The sequence below is a fragment of the Podarcis gaigeae genome (assembly GCF_964106915.1).
Source record: "Podarcis gaigeae genome assembly, chromosome: 4".
In the NCBI taxonomy this organism is placed as follows: domain Eukaryota; kingdom Metazoa; phylum Chordata; class Lepidosauria; order Squamata; family Lacertidae; genus Podarcis; species Podarcis gaigeae.
Window position 1 is genome coordinate 55508404 of NC_139677.1, and position 20291 is coordinate 55528694.

At 43.8% G+C, this 20291-nt stretch overlaps 1 protein-coding gene across 5 annotated transcripts; it reads left to right on the forward strand.

Annotated features, from left to right (window-relative positions):
• Positions 1 to 454: 454 nt before the first annotated feature.
• Positions 455 to 19104, forward strand: IFNAR2 (interferon alpha and beta receptor subunit 2). 5 transcript variants are annotated; one of them, XM_083736832.1, is made up of 15 exons: positions 756 to 2503; positions 2682 to 3244; positions 3797 to 3909; positions 4645 to 4741; positions 5637 to 5695; positions 9573 to 9614; positions 9748 to 9868; positions 11071 to 11142; positions 11388 to 11468; positions 12763 to 12935; positions 13961 to 14103; positions 14728 to 14890; positions 15145 to 15266; positions 16158 to 18945; positions 18990 to 19104. In XM_083736832.1, exons 5-14 carry the CDS (start codon positions 5653 to 5655, stop codon positions 16884 to 16886), a joined length of 1689 nt encoding a protein of 562 aa, XP_083592958.1. In that variant the 5' UTR covers positions 756 to 2503; positions 2682 to 3244; positions 3797 to 3909; positions 4645 to 4741; positions 5637 to 5652; the 3' UTR covers positions 16887 to 18945; positions 18990 to 19104. The 5 variants fall into 5 exon arrangements, with proteins under 5 accessions (XP_083592956.1, XP_083592960.1, XP_083592959.1 ...); XM_083736830.1 differs by lacking the exons at positions 756 to 2503; positions 2682 to 3244 and adding an exon at positions 455 to 637; XM_083736834.1 differs by lacking the exons at positions 756 to 2503; positions 2682 to 3244 and adding an exon at positions 487 to 637 and having other exon boundaries at positions 3807 to 3909.
• Positions 19105 to 20291: the final 1187 nt, after the last annotated feature.

The following is a 20291-nucleotide window of genomic DNA, read 5'->3' on the forward strand; positions in this document are numbered from 1 at the left end:
CACCTGAGCTCTTTCCCAGTCTGCCTCTGTATTAGAATTGCTTTTAAGCCATTGTTACCGTTTCCTCGCTTGTTGCTTGCTGCCCTGGGCTCAAATTTAATAATCGGTAAATAAATGAAAGTAAGACCCGCACGACAAGGCTTACATTCTTTTGCATTAGGCTGCAACCCTATCACCCACCTGGCTGCAAGTCCCCCTGAACTCAGCCGGGCTTAGCAGACACGGGGCAGAGATGCTAGGGAACAGGCGCAAGACATGCACCACCTCGTTCAAACGTTACTCGCAAGCAGGGTGTGCATTAAAAATTGTCGCTCAACCTCTTACAAACCTGACCGCTAAACTAAGCTGGCTTTTTCCAGGGGGATGAACACAGGAGGAAGAATTAAAAAAACACCCACCCTTCCTTCCAGCCAGGCCCCAGTCAGTCCCGTCCCCCCCGCAAGCAGAGCAGACAAAGGCCCGCCTTCCCCCCTGACAGCCCGACCCCTTTGTTTTCGCTTTCGGATCCGGCGGAGGCGCCTCGGCTGCCGAGCGAGCGACATGGCGTCCGCCTGGAGGAGAGCCTCGAGGGTTTGGCCGCTGCAGCGGTGCAGGCGGCGGGAATGAGAGCGGCGGCGGGGCGCTCGGGCGCGGCCAGGTGAGCGACTTCGAAGGAGGCAGGCGAGGACGCGGCGCCCGAGTGTCCGCGGGGGAAGCGAGGCTGGCGGGGTCAGGCTGGGGCTGCGCCTCGGCGGGTCCCCCGCGCAGCCTGGAGCTTCTCGGCGAGGCGGTGGAGGCCGGGACAAGCCGGGCTCCTCCGCCGACCCTCGCCCATATCGGGCCTTGCAGGCTGGCGAGGAAGGGGAAGGAGGGAAGGAAGTGAGCAAGGGATGGCGGCGCTCATGCGTCGTCTAGCGCCGCCTCGCGGGACGAAACGGGCGCCCATTTAGTGCCCCCACGCAGGACTCGGCTTGAAATCCGTGGGGAGACCCGTTTCCGAAGGAAATGGCAGCTGAAATAAACGGGCTGATCCCCTGAGCTGAAGCCTTAATGATGATGATGCATCCAGATGCTGGTTATTTGTGGTTGCTGGCTTGTGTTTAAAGTCTCTCTAGATTTTGTATTGTATTCTGTTTTGTGAGCTGTCCTGACCTATAATGAGGGAAGGGCAAGGTGTAAAATCTGTGTAAGAAGCAAAGAAACAGTTCCTCCTAGAAGATTTTGTTGTTTTTAAGCCCATTTATTTCAGTGGGTTTCAGTGAGCTTAAGTTTGAAAGGCAGACGTGCTAGTAAGGGCATTGGACCTCACTGCTAGGATGAAGCCACAAGAGGCTCATAAATTTGGTATTAAAGAAGTATCTTATTCTATTAGCAAGTGTGGCTTAGCTTCTAGGCAATTTCTGGCTGTGCTAGCAATCCAAAAGGAAAAAAAGAAGCCTGGAAACAGTATTGAAAAATGAATCTTTATCAAGTAATAATTGTGCCCAAGGCCTTTTGCTTGTTGACAGCCTTCTTCAGGGGTATAAGATTAAGGATCTGCTGACAACAGAAATTCTAGTCTGGTATTTGCCCATGGGCAGATAATGAGGAAGGAACAGGTCACACACACACAATCCATTCCCCAAACATCCTCATATGTTCAGATGAAGACACTTAGAATCATCTTGGCAAACTCTGTCTTATCAGGGCTCAAGCATTCAGACCTCTCTTCGCAACACAGGAAGGGCTCTGGGTGTGTGCAGAGATTTGGAGACAGGGTTTGCAGGTGCTTCCCAAGCCTTATGTTTCCCGCATATGTTTGCCCAAAATTCCCGAAGAAGGCTAAACAGAAGTTAGCTTGTCATGGTAACCTTAATCTCTGCTGCTGAAGAAGGTTGTCATCAACCAAATGTGTAAGGCATTTTAATTGTTTTAATTGTTAATCAATTTAATTGTTTTAATTGCTTTAATTCAACCAAATGTGTGAGACATTTTAATTTGTTATTATTTGAAATAAGATGGATTTTTCAGTACAGTACCACATTTCTCTCTCTCTCTCTCTCTCTCTCTTCCTTTGATTTTGGGGGCTGCCCCCATTTCCCCCTTCGCTGATAGTTGGGAAGGCATTAAAAATCCGGTGGATGGATAGCTATGCTAAAAGGCTGGGAAGGACCTTATTGGTTTTTGTGCATCATGCTACTTACCTATGGACCTGCACTAATGGGAAGATGTCAGTGAATCTTGTGTGAATTTTATGTTAACAGTGTAGATCCTCTGGCCTTTGTCCCTCGTTAGGTCTAGGAATCTGTTTTCCTTAAGTCATGGTCACCTTCCTCGCACTTAATGTCATATAGGCTGTCAGGTGTGGCACAGGCAAAGTTGTCATTGCAAAGGAAAACGTTGAGATGCTTTAAGTGAGCATTGGATTGTTCCTTGGAAGTGAAGCTTGTATTTAGCATCTTTCCTGCATGGCTGAATTTTTATTTTGTGGGCTGGTTTTAATTCAGGCCATTGTGTGAAGGAAATTATCTCACCTGACATTATGGCCCTGCCCTCCTGGCAGAGTGGCCATTGCCTGGATCCCTATCTCTGCTTTATGTGAATGAGCAAACATGGCAGCTACCACCATGCTTAATTTAATCCTAAAAGTCATTGCAGAGCATTTCTGAAATACACAGCTTTCTTCGTTCAATCTCTATATTCACAAAATCATAGAATTATAGAGTTGGAAGGGACCACAATTCCTTTTGCCTCAAAGGGCTGTTGGCTTGTCATGTGAAAGGAAGACGTGGTGCAATTTTAAATGTGTTTACTGTACTCAAAATTGAAGCCCTGTGGTTTAATTGCCACTCACTTCCTGTTACGTCTCTTCTTGTGAAAGGGAAATGGTGATTACTTAAACATTACAGTATTGTCTTTAGATGTGTGAGTTTCACCAGAAACCAGGGTATTTTCCTGATGCTTTCAACCTTATACCAAGCACCTCATGTGAAAGTTTTTAAAAGTAAGCTTGGTGTTTAATTAATTTGATGCCTTCTTAAGTGTAGTCTCAAACAGAGGACAGGACTCATTTTGCAGTAGAAGGGATATCTGTAGAAATAGCTTATGCTAGAAGTGTTGAGATGCAGCTCATCTTGTATTAAGGCTGAAGAGATTTGAATGGGGGAAAGTCGATGGAGAGAGAAATCTCCAAAGGCTCCCTCCCTTCTTTCTCTCTGACATCTGAAGCAGAGATTAGACATCTTCCTTTCGTAATATGCTTCTGCAGACATCAAAATATGAGCAGGTGTAGTTTATGCTGCGATTTCTAACTTCTCTTAATGTGGGGTCACATTAAAAAGAAATGTGGGACTGGCTGATTTAGAGGACAAAGCTTTTGTCAGGGTGCATCCACAAATGATATTTAAAATGGTGTTTACACAATCCAGGGCACTCAGATTATTAGAAAAGTCAGCTAGTAAAAAAAAAAAAAAGCACAACAGAGAGTCTCCCTTACCATATCTACTAGCATACCAGCAAAGGGCAAAGCAAGTTAAGGGTCAGGATACAATCATGCAGTAGCTACCCCCCCCCAACTTGTCTTAGTCTCAGATTAGGAAAGGGATTTGCAGTGGCAGGAGGGATTCTGGAACCAAGTCTAGCTGCATTGATGAAAGAATGGAGGAGTGTGGAATTTCTCCCTTCTCACACTTCACAGAAAGAGAGAAAACATTCCTGCACACACTTGGGTTGTCTAAGGAATCTACACACATGTACAGCTAACTTAAAACTGGACTATGCTTCTAGCCAGGAACAGTTCAGGGGTGGAGAGAGACAAACATTTATTTTGCCACTTCAGTCTTTCCCAGGAATTGCATGATGGTGTAGCTGCAGTTAACAGGTGTTGCAGCTTGCTGTGTGTCTGCTTGTCAAGGACATCGCAAGGAACCATATCACTGGCCTACTGTGAAGGCATTTACAAAATGTTTGTCATAAACTAGAGTAAAAGATTACCTGTTTATCATATGGGCTGAATTTAGATGTCATGCTAAGCCATTAACTATGACTAAATAAACCCTGTGCACAAGCTTCATGCTGGTGAATAGAGCACTTCTGTTTTCTCCTTCCTTAAATGAGTAGGATCACAAACCACATCTAAAGCCATGCTTGAGATTTATTTATCACAAGCAAATCAACATTCAGAAGCCAAGAACAATGCTTAGGGTCAGATCATGGTTTGGAGAGAACTAAATGTGCTGGTTCAAAAGTAACACAAAGCCAGTAACACCATAGTTTGTATTCTCACTTGACTGAATGAGGAATAAAGCAGGAGAGCTGAGCCTATGAGTGCCGGTACGACATCTCATGTACAGGATCATTTGCTGAACCATAGTTAATGACCTAATATTCTTTCTGAATGTGGATGTGTTTACCTGTTGTCCAATTTCGTTGGTTATTTTTACATGCTGTGTTTCAAGCTGTTCCTGAACCCTATGAAGGGAATAGGCACAAGGTTGATTTCCCATTTGACAAAGGAGTACCTGTTTAAGGAAAATCCCAAACTGTATTGTGTGTACAAGAATACTCCAAGCCTGCCAGTAACTTTGCCTCCTGAGAAGTCAGACTAAAGATGTTACGCTGTATTTTAGTGTTAACCGTTCAGGTTGAACATTGTTTTTATCTGAAAACAGTTTCATTTGATTGCAGATGCAAGAGTTACACCCGCAGTAGGGATCACCCAGCAGGATGTGATTTTAAACTATGATGGCACTTTCCATGGGACCACTGCATTTCTGCAAACCTGGTGAGTTAAACCTAAAAAGAATTGAGCTCTTTGGGTCCCCATCACTTCATTTGCTTCTTGTTTGAGCAGCGTTCAGAGGCTCCTGCTTCTTCTTTGCCAAATAAATTTGATTCTCAACTTCTGCCATTTTCCCAATAACAAATCTACTCAGTTGAATCCAGGAGTAGCCAGCAGGGAGGTGAGCTCTTGTGGGCCTGGCCTCCAAGCAGCAGCAGCAGCATCACTGCCTGGTACTAGGGCAGAGCAGGAGAGTAGCAAGGCTACGGCTGTGGAGCTACGCAAATGGAAACAATAAGATGCTTCTGGCAGGGCTCCTGCACAACCCTGACCTCCACCTGCCTCCACACCATTCTGATATTTGGTGGTGATGCTGCCGCCATCGGGTTAGGTCCGCCTTTTGGCCCTCCCAATCATGGCTGAAGGTGAGTATTAAGTGAAAACTGTGTAAGGGTAATTTTAACACACACACACACCCTCCAAAAGGAGAGAAGGTTGGAGACTTTGCCCCCATATCCTTAGACTTGCTGTAAGTTTAGACATGGAAGCAAACCATTGAACTTGCTGACTCTGCACCTGTGGTTGCGCCACACATTTATTCTGCAGATATTGTAGAAGCTCTTTCAGGGAACTGTACTTGTGATTTGCTAATACACTAGGCTGTAAACAGAAGAAAGAGGATCCTTTAGTGTACTCTCAGAATTCATGAAAAAAGCTGTTTCCCATTGTAAGCAGAAAAGAACTCTGTCTCGTACAGAGCAGAAAGCTTGTTTTACTGCCTGCCTGAATGCCTGTTTTTAAAATTTGAAGATCCTCTTTGTATTCTAAGCTTTGTACTGCCCCTCATTGATCTTAAATGCATCTGCATCCTGTTTGTTTGTGCTCTTCCTGCTTCTAGGATGCGGTTTTAAACTATGATGGCATTTTTCATGGGACCACTACATTTCTACAAATTTGGTGAGTTCAGTCTAGAAATAATTTAATAGTTTAGGCTCCCAACCCTCCTTTCTTGTCTCAGCTACAGGTTCTTTTTCTTTGCCAAATAAATTTGATTATTAACTTCTGCTAATCATAGATGGCTCAGTGAAGACAACTTTCACCAAGAAGTGAAAATACATCGAGACTGCCTGAGTCTCTTGACATAAGGGGAAAATGTACTTGTGTTCAGTCACTAAAAGAGATGGAATCACGAAGCCAAAACTAAGCATTTAAAAATTCCACTTAGGTCAATGGGATACACCTAAGGAATGTGCAGCCTCATCCTGTGCCTGTTTACTCAGAAGCAAGTTTAGTGAATTTGTGGTTTTTGCTTGAAACCACAAGGAAACACCTGTAACATCACGGTTGTGTCAGGAGTCCTGCAACAATGGCATTCTTGTTTTTGAAAGGCGTTTTAGCCATTCTTTGTCAGTTTTTGGACGTTCTCTTGTTAAAATAATATAAGAGAGACTTAAGTAATTTTACTGCAGTATGAGCTATGTTAGGCAGAAGCATTCTCCATCTGACGAATTAGAGCCAATGACCCTCCTCTCCCGTTTCAGTTAATTATGTTGCAGTCTTACAGATGAGTGACATAATAAAGTAGTTGCACCTCTTTTTGGGAGGTGTATTTTGTGATTTTAATGCAACTACTTTCACAGCTGAACTGCCCAGCTAGTTTCCCTGCTCATTTTTGTATGTAGTTGTAGTATAAACTTAAATGGCGCCTTCAGCTGTATGCACAGTTCTCCTCTTTAAGCAAACGCAACACGGCTTTGTGGGATGGTGGCCTCAGCCCCTGAGGTGACACAGCACTTATTGCCCTTTGATTCTGCAGACTGGCAGAATTAACACTGCTGTTAAAGGTGTACTTCAGATTGAGATCCACTGCAGTACTGATAGTATAAAGGTAAAAAGTCCCATCTGAATAGATCTGCAGTCCTGCTTCTGGTTCACATAGTCCTCTTAGCCAATGCTGTTTACACCTGTTTATGATGTTTCTTTTTGCAAAAAGAATGAGGAAAAGGAAGGGCATGTTCATATCAGGCTTTAACATGTATTGCACCGGATCTTTGTTTTTTGGTGATTTGTGTGCCATTTCCAAAAAATACTGCTTGGAGGATCAATACATTGTTTAATACATATCAACACATGGAGAACTGGTATGAAAATATCCTATAAATTAGATGTGATATGTGCCATCCTACAGATAATAAACAGGAAACTTTGTATATAGAGATACTATAGTAAGAAATGGAGGTCATTTCACTGAAGCGCTACCCATATTTATTTACACCCTGTCAGACTGAAATTCCTCTTCCCCACACTGTTTGACCATCCTTTGAGTATCTCATCCGTTGTAACCCCTTTCAGCAACTTTCTCAAAAGCACATCTACCCTGTTTTAAAGCACTGATGACAGACAGAGATAATTCTTCAAAATCTAGGGTTGTTGGTCCATATGCTTAAATAGAAACAGTAAAATGGGTAAGGCGAAGCAGCTTTTGGTGAAGGACCCTAACAACCATCTGGCAGCATGAAGCTAAACAGAAAGTAGCAGAAAGGCCAATATTTAGCATGTCTTCTGTTACAAGTGTGATGTTGGGGAAGGAGAAAGGCCACCACCTTTTAAGGGTTCTGACTTAACACTAGCAACTCATAGATATGTATGAAGAAGAAGAGGAAGAGTTTGGACTTGATATCCCGCCTTTCACTCCCCTTAAGGAGTCTCAAAGCGGCTAACATTCTCCTTTCCCTTCCTCCCCCACAACAAACACTCTGTGAGGTGAGTGGGGCTGAGAGACTTCAAAGAAGTGTGACTGGCCCAAGGTCACCCAGCAGCTGCATGTGGAGGAGCGGAGATGCGAACCCAGTTCGCCAGATTATGAGTCCACCGCTCTTAACCACTACACCACACTGGGTGTATACTTTTCGCCCTATCTGAGCAGATGCTGCGCATGTTCTCACCCCAACCAGCTATGGGGGTCCCCATGCAGAAGCTATATTACTTCTTTGTGGGTGGGATCTGTCTGCTCTGATTGCAACAACAACCACCTCCCCATGGTCCACACAAGCAGAAATTTGAACCTGCAGAATAAATTATGCTAATTTACATTGTACTTACTTGGCATGATTTATATCGATAGCTGCATATATAGAAACTTGAAATACTTTGGACACAATTGGAGATTTAAAACCTCGGAAGGAGAAAGATTGAAATGTGGGGTTGGAAGGAGGTGGATTATAGATTGCTTAGAACAGGGGTCTGCAACCTTTAAGACAAAAAGAGCCACTTGGACCCGTTTCCGAAGAAAAAACAACAACTGGGAGCCGCAAAACCATTGCGACATTTAAAACAAATATAACACTGCATACATTGTTTCTTAGCCCAATGTTATCCTCGTCATTATAAAAATAACTTTTTTGACACTTTTTAATTATTTTTTGTTTGACCCCTCAGAATTACTCCTCCTCATAGAAATAAACGTTATATTAACAAGTTACCTTTTTTTGAGTGTGTGTTCTTCACTCCCCTTCAAAACAGTAGCTGCAAATTGCAAAGCAATAGCAGCAAATCAGCCAGCAACAAAGACATGCTATATACCGTATTTTTCGCTCCATAGGACGCACTTTTCCCCTCCAAAAATGAAGGGGAAATCTGTGTGCGTCCTATGGTGCGAATGCAGGCTTTCGCTGAAGCCTGGAGAGCGAGAGGCATCGGTGCGCACCGACCCCTCTCGCTCTCCAGGCTTCAGGAAGCTATCCGCAAGCCTTGCAAGCCCGGCGGGAGTTCCCATAGGCTCACAAGGCTTGCGGGCAGCAGCCTGCAGCCCCAGCGAGTGTCCGCAAGCCTTGCGCGCCTGGCGGGAGCTCCCGCCAGGCGCGCGAGGCTTGGGGCGGCAGCCTGTTGCCCGAAGCACAGGGAGCCCTCCGGAGGGCTCCCCGTGCTTCGGGCGAGTGTCTGCAAGCCTTGCGCGCCCGGCAGGAGCTCCCGTCGGGCGCGCGAGGCTTGGGGCGGCAGCCTGTTGCCCGAAGCACAGGGAGCCCTCCGGAGGGCTCCCCGTGCTTCGGGCGAGTGTCTGCATGCCTTGCGCGCCCGGCAGGAGCTCCCGTCGGGCGCGCGAGGCTTGGGGCGGCAGCCTGTTGCCCGAAGCACAGGGAGCCCTCCGGAGGGCTCCCCGTGCTTCGGGCGAGTGTCTGCAAGCCTTGCGCACCCTGCAGGAGCTCCCGCTGGGAGCTGCTGCTGCTGGGAGCCCCCACAACCCCCGAAAGAGGACTCGCTCCAGAGATCCTGGCGGCTCCCAACCCGGGGTCGCTTCACCGCGCGGGGCAACAATGAGTGAAAGGAGGCGCACTAAAAACAATGGCTCACGGGGAAGGCGGGCGCGTGCCGCTCGGCCCTTGGGGAGCCTTCCTGCTGCCGCTGCCCTGCGCCCAACTCGCGAGGAGAGTGGCGCTGCCTTCTGCTCTCCGCCGCCGCCTCACAGATGACAGCGACTGCACGGGAACAAAGGAAAATGCGCCTCCTCCCCTCGCCTCCACCCCGGAGCGCATGCGGCTCCGGAGCCGCAGGTTGCCGACCCCTGGCTTAGAACTAGGAGCCATAGAGGAGGAGAGGGGGAATAGAGGTGACTAGCCCCTCTTAAGGTCGCCCTGACTTAACACACATTTTCAAACTTCCCCAAAAGTCCACTTCCACCCCCCCCCCCATTTGGAGTGATAGCAACAAATCTTGTCTTTTGAGTTCTTTTCCCAGGAAGTACATTCTACTCGGCATACAAACAGTGTTGTGTATATTTTCTACATTGAACAGATTTTATTCCCCCCCCTCATGTATATATTGTTTTAATTTATAGTGTACACCGGTGCTCTGATTTCTGGTCTGTGCAATTTAATTGGTAAGTATTTTCAAAGTGCTTAACATTTTCTGCCAGGTTCACATTGTATTTTGTTGGGAATGAGCAGCAAGATACACAGCTATTTCATCACGTATGATTGATAAACTTTGTATATTCTATTTTGCCCCACAAGAAACATCTGCTGAACTCAAGTTGAAAATGAAGGCAGAGGATTTTGAGTACATTTTAACATGGGAAGCTGGAAATAATACAGGGACAGCCACATGCTACAATGTGATGTATAAAGAGAGAAGGTACCTATGCTTTTCCTAAAATATATTCCCACGTTTTGTAAATTATTATGAATGACTGATATATGGTACAAGATCATTATTGGTTTGGATGTATCTAGTTAAGGTCCTGTCATATGAAGAACAGAAACCAAGAGTCGTCTGGCAGCTTAAAGACTAACAGATTTGATATGGCATGTGATTTTGCAGACTGTGTTCCACTTTATCAGAGGCATGAACTGTTATCCTCAGAAGATATATATACACATGGCTGTAGAGGGGGAAACCTGCACATGTGGGGTCACATGATCATTAAGTGCAATACGTGCTAAGTCAAGCCAAACTTTGATGGATGCAAATTAACAGCAATAATTGGGGGGGGGGGTGCTAACAAGAATAAGAGTGCAATCCGGACCCCAGTGGGATGGCAGTGGGGCTTGGCAGAGTGACAAAGCCACACCACATCCAGAGTCCCATTGATTTCACCAGCTAGGGTGGAAGGTGGGGTCAGGGGCAGGAAAATTGTGTTTTGTTGCTGTGACAACTCCAGTTTGGAACAACAGGTGGGGCTGGATTGGGCCTGTTTCCACATCTGACTGGTAGCTGGGCTGGCATTTGATGCCTCTGGTAAAGTGGATTCTCAGTCATGAAAATTAAATCCAATAAGTAATTTACTTAGTTTCCAAAATGTTACAAGACTCTTTGTTGGTCTTGCTGCAATAGACCTGCAGTGCTATCCTTTCTATGTCTTCTCAGAAGTTAGTCTCATTGCAATGAGAGTCCCAGGCAAGTGGGTATCTGACTGCAGTCTTAAGACAGCAGTCTTGAAATGGTCAGCATGGAAACAAAATAGAAAAGATCCAGAACCAGACATCCACATGAGGCTGCATTAACTGTTATTTAGGTATCTGAGGCCTCATAGGAGAACAGCCATTTCAGGTTTGTGTTTCCTATTGATGCAGCTATAATAACCAGCTGTTACTCAAGTCTGCCTCATAGTTCTCAGGAAGGTAAGAGAGATGAGACCTGGACTCGGGTGAGGTGACAGCATTTAGCCATTAGGAAGCAAACACCCCTCTGTTTGGTCAATTAACAAAGTACATTATCTGATTTGCACATAAACTAACATAAGGGAAGAGTCACAGGCTGATCTTCCTACAGAGTTCCTCACAGGAGACAGATAACAATAAATTAATCCTCCAATATGCTTCTCTCCCCTTTGAAAGCTCAGTTTGTCCTTGGCTATCAAAATCAGCGGGAAGAAACCAGGTGCATGATTCTTCTTTCAGTAAGTCCAAGTAAGTAAGGCATATTTTAGTAGTCAGTACTCATACGTATATGTTTGTCCTTGTGACGTTTCCCAATCAGGGCAAACTTGGGGGCAAATTCCCAGGGGAAATCTAACATGTTTCTGAATGGAAGCACAAGTAATTGAATTCTAGGAGCAATTGGTAGCTGGTCCTGGAAAAGAAATTATGATTGGGGGTTGCTCTCCCCTGGGAACTTGCTTCAGACAGACACCCTCTCTTCTCCTTCTTGCCAGGTCCCAGCAAAATGAGGCTCCAGTATCTGGGGAACTGGCCATTTGTCCAGCTGGTGCATGGTCCAAAAGCGGCAAAGAGCGGTAAGCACTCAAAGGCAAGCAGATGTTGAGATCCAAGGCAATATGTAGGAACTAGGCACAGTCCTCACACAAGATGAGATGCAGCGGCTGAGACGCAGACTCCAAGGCTAGGGCAAGGGCAGGAAACCTGAGGCCCTCCACATCTTGCTCAACTCAAACACCCATCATTCTGTACCATCTGCTGTGTGGGCTTGGGCTGATGAGAATTGACATTCCACAGCATGTGGAGGGCCCCAGGTTCTTCAGTCCTTGGCTATGCCTTAATGTGGCCTGGTACACAAGGGTTGGCTTTGGGTCCAGCTGACAATACTCTGGAAGTACTGCAGCCTAGAGGACTAACTTGAACTACAGTGTTCAGTCTTGGCTGGAGCCAAAGTCCCAGTGGTGCAGCATGAGAAAAATATACACCTCTGTTTGCCTCTATTGGCCTGCCGGTCAGTTTAATCAGGCCCCTGTGGGCAGTTTATTTCCTGGGGTAAAATCCTTTAAAAAGGTTAACAACTTCAATCCTAAAAAAAGGGCAACAACTTTGGGTCGGTCGTCACGGCCCTTCACTTCATCAAATCTGGCCCTCTTTGAAAAAAGTTTGGACACCACTGCCCTATCCCCTGTAAAGAAGAGATGGTCTTGGGATGTTTGTGGCAAAGAAACACAGGATGGAAATGAGAAAGGCAACCGTTAGTAGGAACTGAGCAAGAAAGAGCAGAGGGAAGGAGCTACTTGGTTCTGGAGATAGACAAGACCTTTGTATTGGCGGGGGATATGCATCCATAAACTGGATAAATATTGAGTCACCTGCATGCTAAGAGAGGAATTGCCCCTCCTGCACTGCCTTCCCACAGACCTAAAAGCCGTCTCTCTCACTCTGCCCACCCACAAATACAGCCCTCTGCCCTTTTCTCATCACTGGAGGTGGCAGTAGAGGAGTCCAAAGGAAGCATTTGTGAGTCGAGGACCCTCCACCTGCATAGAATTATAATAAGACACACATACACATTATTTTAGGTTAATGGGCAAAATTAGGCCACAGCTTTTATTGGTTACAGCATGTGAGTAGTATTGCCCATGACGTCACCAAGGTACCACAGTATTTGAAAAGCCACCAAATGTACATTTGCACTGACATCCTTCTCACAGAATGGGACACTTCGTATCAAATTAGGGGATGAGCGTGAGTAAATATATGCTTGATCTCACTCCGGCATTCTGGACAACTTTCATGTGACGCTTTTGAATTTGTGCTTTATATCCAGTTGGGAAGTACTGATTGGCTCCTTCTTGTTTCCATTTACAGTTATCCCAGACCAAATATGAAGATTGTCGCAGAGTGTTCCAATATCACACGTTCATTCTGTAACTTAACAAAAGAGTTCACAGATCCCTGCAAGGCATACATAATTGTAGTGGATCAGGTCACAGAAAGTGGAGTACATTATTCAGCTATTCAGTTCAGTCCATATGCTGACAGTAAGTAATTTGCTCCTTATTTATGTTTGAAGCATATGTCTTATGCTTCCTATAAGTCCTTGTCAACCACACAGGTTTCACACTGGCCAAGGCAGAAGGTAGAGGCCAGTTGTCAACCCCCACTAGGTCATCTCCCAGCAGGGCTCCAAAGCTGTCAGTGCCTTGCCCCACGGGCGGAGGGAACGTACTACCACTGGCACCATGGGAGAGGGAGGTACCATCATGGCTGCCCCCCCGGACACGCGCCGCGCACCCTCCCACTGCGAACAGTGCGCCACGCCCCTGGGACGTGCGCCAGCTCCGCCTCCGCCTGCTCACCGCCCCCCGGTGCCAGAGCATGCAGAGCCCTGGCACCAGCAACCTCATGCAATTCTAGCCCCCCAAACCCCCAAGACTCACTCCTTCTTCAGTGTATTATTTTCAGTTATTTAGATCATTATTCCCGAGGTCCTGACAAGCTTTATCTCCAGCTCTCTATGGGCATCCTCTTGCTTTTCAATGAAATGAATGGCAAACTACACCCCACTAAGATCAGAACTCAGGACTAGGTGCCGTATTCAGAGCAGGCTTTCGGGAGCAGAAATGAGGATCAAAGAAGGCTGAAGGCCAACACGTTAAGAGGCTTAAAGGTCGGTTTGGGGAAATTTCTAATCAGTAGAAGCCCCGCCGTACCTATTTAGCCTTCAATCTGAAAGAAGCATACCTGGGAGACAGATAGGTAGCCGTGTTGGTCTGCCATAGTCAAAACAAAAAAAATTCCTTCCAGTAGCACCTTAAAGACCAACTAAGTTAGTTCTTGGTATGAGCTTTCGTGTGCATGCACACTTCTTCAGATACATGCACACTTCTTTAAGGTGCTACTGGAAGGAATTTTTTTTGTCATACCTGGGAGAACGTTGTATCATTTCATTTGAAATCTTATGTCCAAGTTAGTAGTGCATTGGATTGTAATTTCATTAATTTCTCTAGGGCAGAGCTTCCCAATCACATTGATTCCTTCTTTTCTTCCTTTCTTTGTTCAACAGCATGCCTAACACCACCCCAGTTTGAGATTTCTGCTTGTCCAAGCTGCGCAAATGTGACAGTGAAACTTTCAGCCTCGTTACTTCATGTATACCAAGAGCTTGATTATACGGTCACAGTGATAAGAGACAATGTCAAGGAAAAGGTCGGTTGCTTATGATTAAAATGGAAATGGTAGACAGTATCAAAATTAATTCAATTCATCTGTTAGAAAGCTGCTATTTCTGTTTCTAGTTCAGGTATATCCAAACTTAATGGTTCTGCACCCTGATCCATCGCCCTGTCTATCCTCCAATGCATGCCTAGAGTTCCTATCTGGGTGGGTTTCACCCATTCACTTCAATGGAGTGGGCAGCTCCCCATGTTTTGCCCTTTCAGTGACTGTTGACATTGAGATAGACCAGAAGGGCTGTATATATTTTGGAATGCCAGCAGGAATTGCTGGATTGAGATGTTTTGGATTAATAGGGTAGACCACTTCCCATGCCAGTACTTGAGGATTGGGCATAGCAACAGCTAAACCAACAGAGTCCAAAGGCCAGAGGCTACGTTGGTATTGCTGTGCCTTTGCACTGTTGCTGCAAGAAGAATTGGCAAGGCAAATATTTAGCAGATGAACAGAAATGATAATGTTACTTATATATAGCTTTTTGTGTTTCCAGAGCACTTTAGGAAACATTTTCATAGGTATCCTTTCAATAGCCCATTACATAGGCTAGTGTAATTATCCCCACATTCAATTGTCAGTCTTTTTCTTCTTCTTTTCTAGCGTGTTATCAATACAACCAGACAAGAGAGTTTCCACACTGTCATTGGAGAGTTGAGTTTCAATACAAATTATTGTATTGCTGTTGATGTGAGAACAAGTCTAAATAATCCATGCACTCCGTCTGTCCCCAAATGCCTTATACTCAGCTCCAATAATATATCAGGTATAATGAATTAAGGGGTGGGGAGGGGTTGCAGAGAATAAATTTAAAATTATTTTAAATTTAATTTAAATTTTAAATTCTTAATTTAAAAAAACTAATAATAGATTATTGATTTTAGTATTTCAAGTAATGGTTTTAAAAAAATATATTATGAATTTTGGTAATCTAGTGCTCTGTGTGCCCAATAAAACCAGAGTGTTTCACAATAGCCCCCATATTCACTTTTCTTTAATCACCTTCTTTTTATCTTACAGGTCATATTATATTACCAGCGTTGTTGGGCATATTAATGTCGTTGGCAGTAGTACTCACTCTATTTGTCCTGTATAAAACCGGTGTTATTTGCTTAAGATGGAGGAAATGGCCAAGCGTCTTGGTATGTAGCCTTGAGACGGATTCTTTTTTTAAGATAAATAGCTTAATAAGCTCTACTGTATGTATGTATATATATAGAATTTTATTTATGTTCTATCTTCTTTTCATGAAACATTCATTGTTGAAAAGACCTAAGGGTCAGTCCCAGGGTCAATGCCAGTTTCATAGGGTCAATGCCAGTTTCATAGGGTCAGGTGATATGAGAGTTTGCCCTCTCTGCCTGGAGAGCTGCTGTCAGTGATGGACAAATAATCTGACCAGTTTCTCTATCCTGTTAACACTTGATCCTCACTGCAAGACGTGAGGTAACAGGGAACCAGGCAGAGGGCCTTCTTGGTGGAGGCGCACGCCCTGTGGAATGGCCTCCCATCAGATGTCAAGGAAATAAACAACTACTGTGTCTGACTTTTAGAAGACATCTGAAGGCAGACCTGTTTAGGGAAGTTTTTAATGTTTGATGTTTTATTGTGTTTGAATATTCTGTTGTTGTTGTTGTTGTTGTTATTCTGTTGTTGTTGTTGTTGTTGTTGTTGTTGTTGTTGTTATTTGATAGGACTTGTAATCAACAGCACCACAATATTTACATTTAGCCTTGTGTCCCGGGTATCTGGCCTCAAGACCATAAAAAGCTGGAATAAATAAGTGAAGAAAGAACCAGACTGTTCAGGGCTTTTTCAACAAAACCCCCTTTATTGAAAATGGAAGCAAATCCCAATGAAAGCCAAAAGATTCTTACATCTGTGGAGGGTTTGGGGTTTAAGGCCAAAATATTGACATCCAATTAATATTTATTAATATTAATATTCAACTATGTATCACACCCCCCATCTTTTTTGAAGGCATCTATTTTATTTTTCCCATCTGTAAATTTCAAAATTGTTTTTCTTTTCAGAGCATCATACCAAAATTAGACTATTCCCTTTTTAAATCAGAACCGGAAGAAGTGCACACCGTCCAGGTCACCCAACAAAGTAAAAAAAAAGTATGTGGATACAATTCCGATGAAGAGGACAGTGAAAGCATTGCTGGAAATGATGATTTATATACTGCACGTGGTTTTTTGGGGCAGACTTCAAAGTCCTGCTCGCAGGAGGACAGCGCAGAGCCACCGTCCCTAGACTGCTCATCCACTACAAGTGAAATAGCTGACCCCCAGGATGAGGAAACAGAAAAGCTTCTGCTCATAGGCTGCTCATCTGCTCCAAGTGAAATGCCTAAACCTGTAGATGCTGAAGCAGAAAACCTTCAGAATGATATTAGCAAAGAAGAAAGCCCAACAATTCAAATATTTCATCCTTCTCCTGAAGTGGACTCCCCTAATGAGCTAGACCTGGAGTGCAGCAGCTGTTCCAACGTAAACTTAAATACTGTGGTGCTAGGAATATCTGGCAAAAATATGGACATTCCTGCAACATTAAGCCCTTTCGAAGAGGATGCAGCAGACTCGAAAGAGTTGTGTGTTTCTGATGCATTTGAACTGAAACGTTTCACTGATGCGCTAGAAATGCAGAACTCTGATATTCATAACCTCTCTTGTTCCTGGCAAAATTCTAATGGGTCTGGAGAAAGTGAGTCATCGGATTCAGAAATGGACTGTGTTGGTGAATACATGAGCAGATGAATCAATGAATGCTCAAGTTAGCATTTTTCAGCTTCCAGTAAAACAATGTATTCCCATGTCATGGGACTGGGTGGGATCTGCTGTCTATCTAATGCTATCAGTATTGTACAAGTACATATGAAAATGCAGCGCTGTTGTGAATTTCTGTAGCATTAATATGGTATGCTCTTCAATGGTTTTTGGCAATCCCATGGACTAGTCATCTTCCAAAATAACAGAGACCTTGCCTGTCTTGAGGATGAATTTCTCTTGTTACAATGATCAACCATTGCGCTTGATCAAGTGTTCTTAGGCATGATACAACACTTTGCTGATAATTGTTTCAGAATGGTTCTGCTTTCCTGCCATCGACCTTTTAGACCCCCAGGGTTCATAGCCCTTTATCTATACCTCAGTTTTTTTGTGATCTGGAATGTTTACTGCCATCACATTTAATATCTGTCAACTTACACTTGGACATGCACTTCAGTTGTCCTTTTTCACTGGTCCTATTTGTACCCATGTCTGTTTTTCTTTATGAGGATGAAGTAACTTTCACCCTTCCTTATATTATTGGAAAGCTTTAAACCGGTTCTGTGTGATCCTTTGCTTGACAAGGGCTCCAGCGATATGGTTAGAAAGGAGGCAAAAAGGCATACTGTTGTCCTTGAACTCTTCCTGCCTGTCGTAGTGGGATAATCTTTTATCAGTTTCTCATTCTAGAGAATCTGATTGTAGCAATGGTCTGGAATGGATGTTGCCATCTTCATAACACCCTTGAGTTGCAAGAAGTTTAAAACCATTTAATGTGAAGACATTTCCCTCACCATTTCTGTAATCAAGACTACAGCCTTCTTCGTACTGTGCAAGATCATCATGTTGAACACAGAAGTAACAGCTGACGGATGATGAATGTACTGGGCCCCTGCTATAACCTTGTTGGGTCTAAAAAGCTTGTTGCAGCTACTCTGTGCAGGGGGAGAGGGATTTTGAGCAGAGATGCGTTTAATCACCATTTGTCCACTCCACATTGTTCCTGAAGTGGGCAGGACCCACTGGCTTTATTTCTGGTCAGGCAACTTCTGTATAGCTTAGTGGTGGGCTCCCGAATGCGAGCCTTTAGTGTGATCAACCCAGTCCTACTCTGCCAAGAGAGATTCAGTGAGTGCCTTCTGTGCCAGCTTTTAAACGCCTGTTGAAAATGTTTCTATTCCACCTGGCCTGTGCAGGCAATTGAAGAGTATATCCCCCACAATGCTGTACTGACGGTTGTTTTTAATTATTTTTGCCTTAACTTGGTTTTAACTTTTTATTGTTTTACTGTATGGGTTTTTTATATTGTTGTAAACTGCAGTGATTTTTTAAATAATACAATGGTATATAAATCATTTTTATAAATAAATAAGGGAAGGCATGGAGTGAATAGCCATGCCATACACAGAGCAAAACAAATTAACCTTTGCTCAAGGGATTTGTATAGCAGCTCTCTAAACAATTACTGTAAAGATGTTCCATGCAGAGGCAGAGGAAGGGCTTATTTTCAAACAGCTTGAACATTAGCCATTACAGGAAATGAAAACAACATGGGGAAAAGCATCCAGCTAAACCTGGCCTAAGCTACGCCAGCGTTTGGCATCTTCTGTTCCTGGAGTCTGGATGCATAGCAGCCTGTTAGCATTTTTCTTCATTTTTCTCTTTTGTGTAATTTCTTGGGACTTCTCCTACAATAGTTTTTAGGTTTTATTTTCCTCTTAAATGTCAGGTTCTTGGACTGAACAATGGACTTTTCTGTGATCTTCTGAGCCTCCTTGTCAGAACAAACTAAAACTCTTTGACAACCATAAACAGGACACAAAATGGTTTAAACAGTTTCATTCCTTCACAGTGGGAAAGAGGAACACCCTTCCTTGCAATGTTCTGTGTGATTTCTGAGCATTCTGAGAACAGTTGCCTGCTTCATGGGAGCAGACCTGCTGTCCAGTACTTGAAGAGCAGGTTGAAGTTCTTGCCATAACTGGACTAAGGAAAAATAATGCCAGAAGATTTTCTTACCCAGCAGAAGTTCTTGCAGTTACCTCATGTATTTACCTATACATATACATATACATATACATATACATATAGTTACCTATATGTATTTTCTCTGTACCTATTTTAAAGAATTAATAATTTTATATGTATTGAAGTATAATAACTGTACTCACTTTGCACATAAGTTTACTAAAGTAATCTGAAATTATTTTGTTCACTTCATTTTCCTTGTGGTACATAACCCTTTGTGAGGAAGGCATGGGCTAATCCATTGGGAAAACTGAGTTGCACAACTAATTTTACACAGAGGAAACCTTACTGAAACGAATGGACCTAACTTAGCCATGTTCATTAATTTCAGTAGACCAACTCTGAGTAAAACAGTTTGATATTGCCCTGTGTCTGATACTCAGGTAATAGGTTTTGGTTGCGCAGTACAAGCCTACTCATGAGTTCAATAAGGCTTGCTCTCAGGAGCTGTGTATCTGCAGCCTTCGTTTAGCTACAAATGTAAATGTTCCCTTTAGTAATAGTAGAGAAGCCACATTTCACTTGGACATGGCATTCCAAAGATGGAAGACAAAGCTGCTTGGATTCATTGGCCTGGGTGTAAAAAATTCTCTTGTGTGAGTGGACAATGCTGTCCAGGGTTGTAAAGACTGCATAGAGAATAACTGGGTACACTCTTCCCACCTTAGATCAAATCTAGGCTGCCAGGTGCCATAAGAAAGCTGCAGAGATAGTGCAGGATAGTTCGCACCCCGGAAATGATCTCTTTCAGCTTTTGCCTTCTGGAAGAAGGTACAGGGTTATAAAAACTAGGACTAGCTGCCTGAGAAACAGTTTCTACCCAAATGCAATTCTGCATTTGTATAAGGAGTATATAGGAGTATATTGTATTTTAAAATGGGGTTTCAGAGTTTTTAGAGGGGGTTGAATGTCTTATGTAGATTTTTCAGTTTCATTGTTCTGTATGGGACAATGACAATAAAGATATCATATCGTATCAAAGGCATTTCTGTCTATAGAATAATAGAATTGTAGCATTGTAGGGAATCCAAGGACCATCTAGTGCAGCTCCCTGTAATGCAGGAATCTCAACTAAAGCATCCATGACAGATGGTCATCCAACATCTACTTAAAAACCTCCAATGAAGGAGAGTCCACCATTTTTGGAGGGAGTCCACTCCACTATTGAACAGCTCTTACTGTCAGAAAGTTATTCCTAATGTTTAGTCAGTATTTCTGTTCTTGTAACTTGAATTCATTGGTTTGGGTCCTGCCCTCTGGAGCAGGAGAAAACCAGCTTGTTCCATATTCCCCCGATAGCCCTTTAGATATTTGAAGATGGCTATCACATCTCCTCTCAGTCTCTTTTCCAAGAGAAAAGCTAAT

Bases quoted from the DNA above. Each gene is read 5' to 3' on its own strand.
- IFNAR2 (XM_083736830.1), top strand. From the start codon at position 5,653: ATGATGGCATTTTTCATGGGACCACTACATTTCTACAAATTTG. The intron at 14,104-14,727 runs GTCGGTTGCTTA...CTTCTTTTCTAG, and splicing joins GAGACAATGTCAAGGAAAAG to CGTGTTATCAATACAACCAG. The intron at 14,891-15,144 runs GTATAATGAATT...TTTATCTTACAG, and splicing joins CAGCTCCAATAATATATCAG to GTCATATTATATTACCAGCG.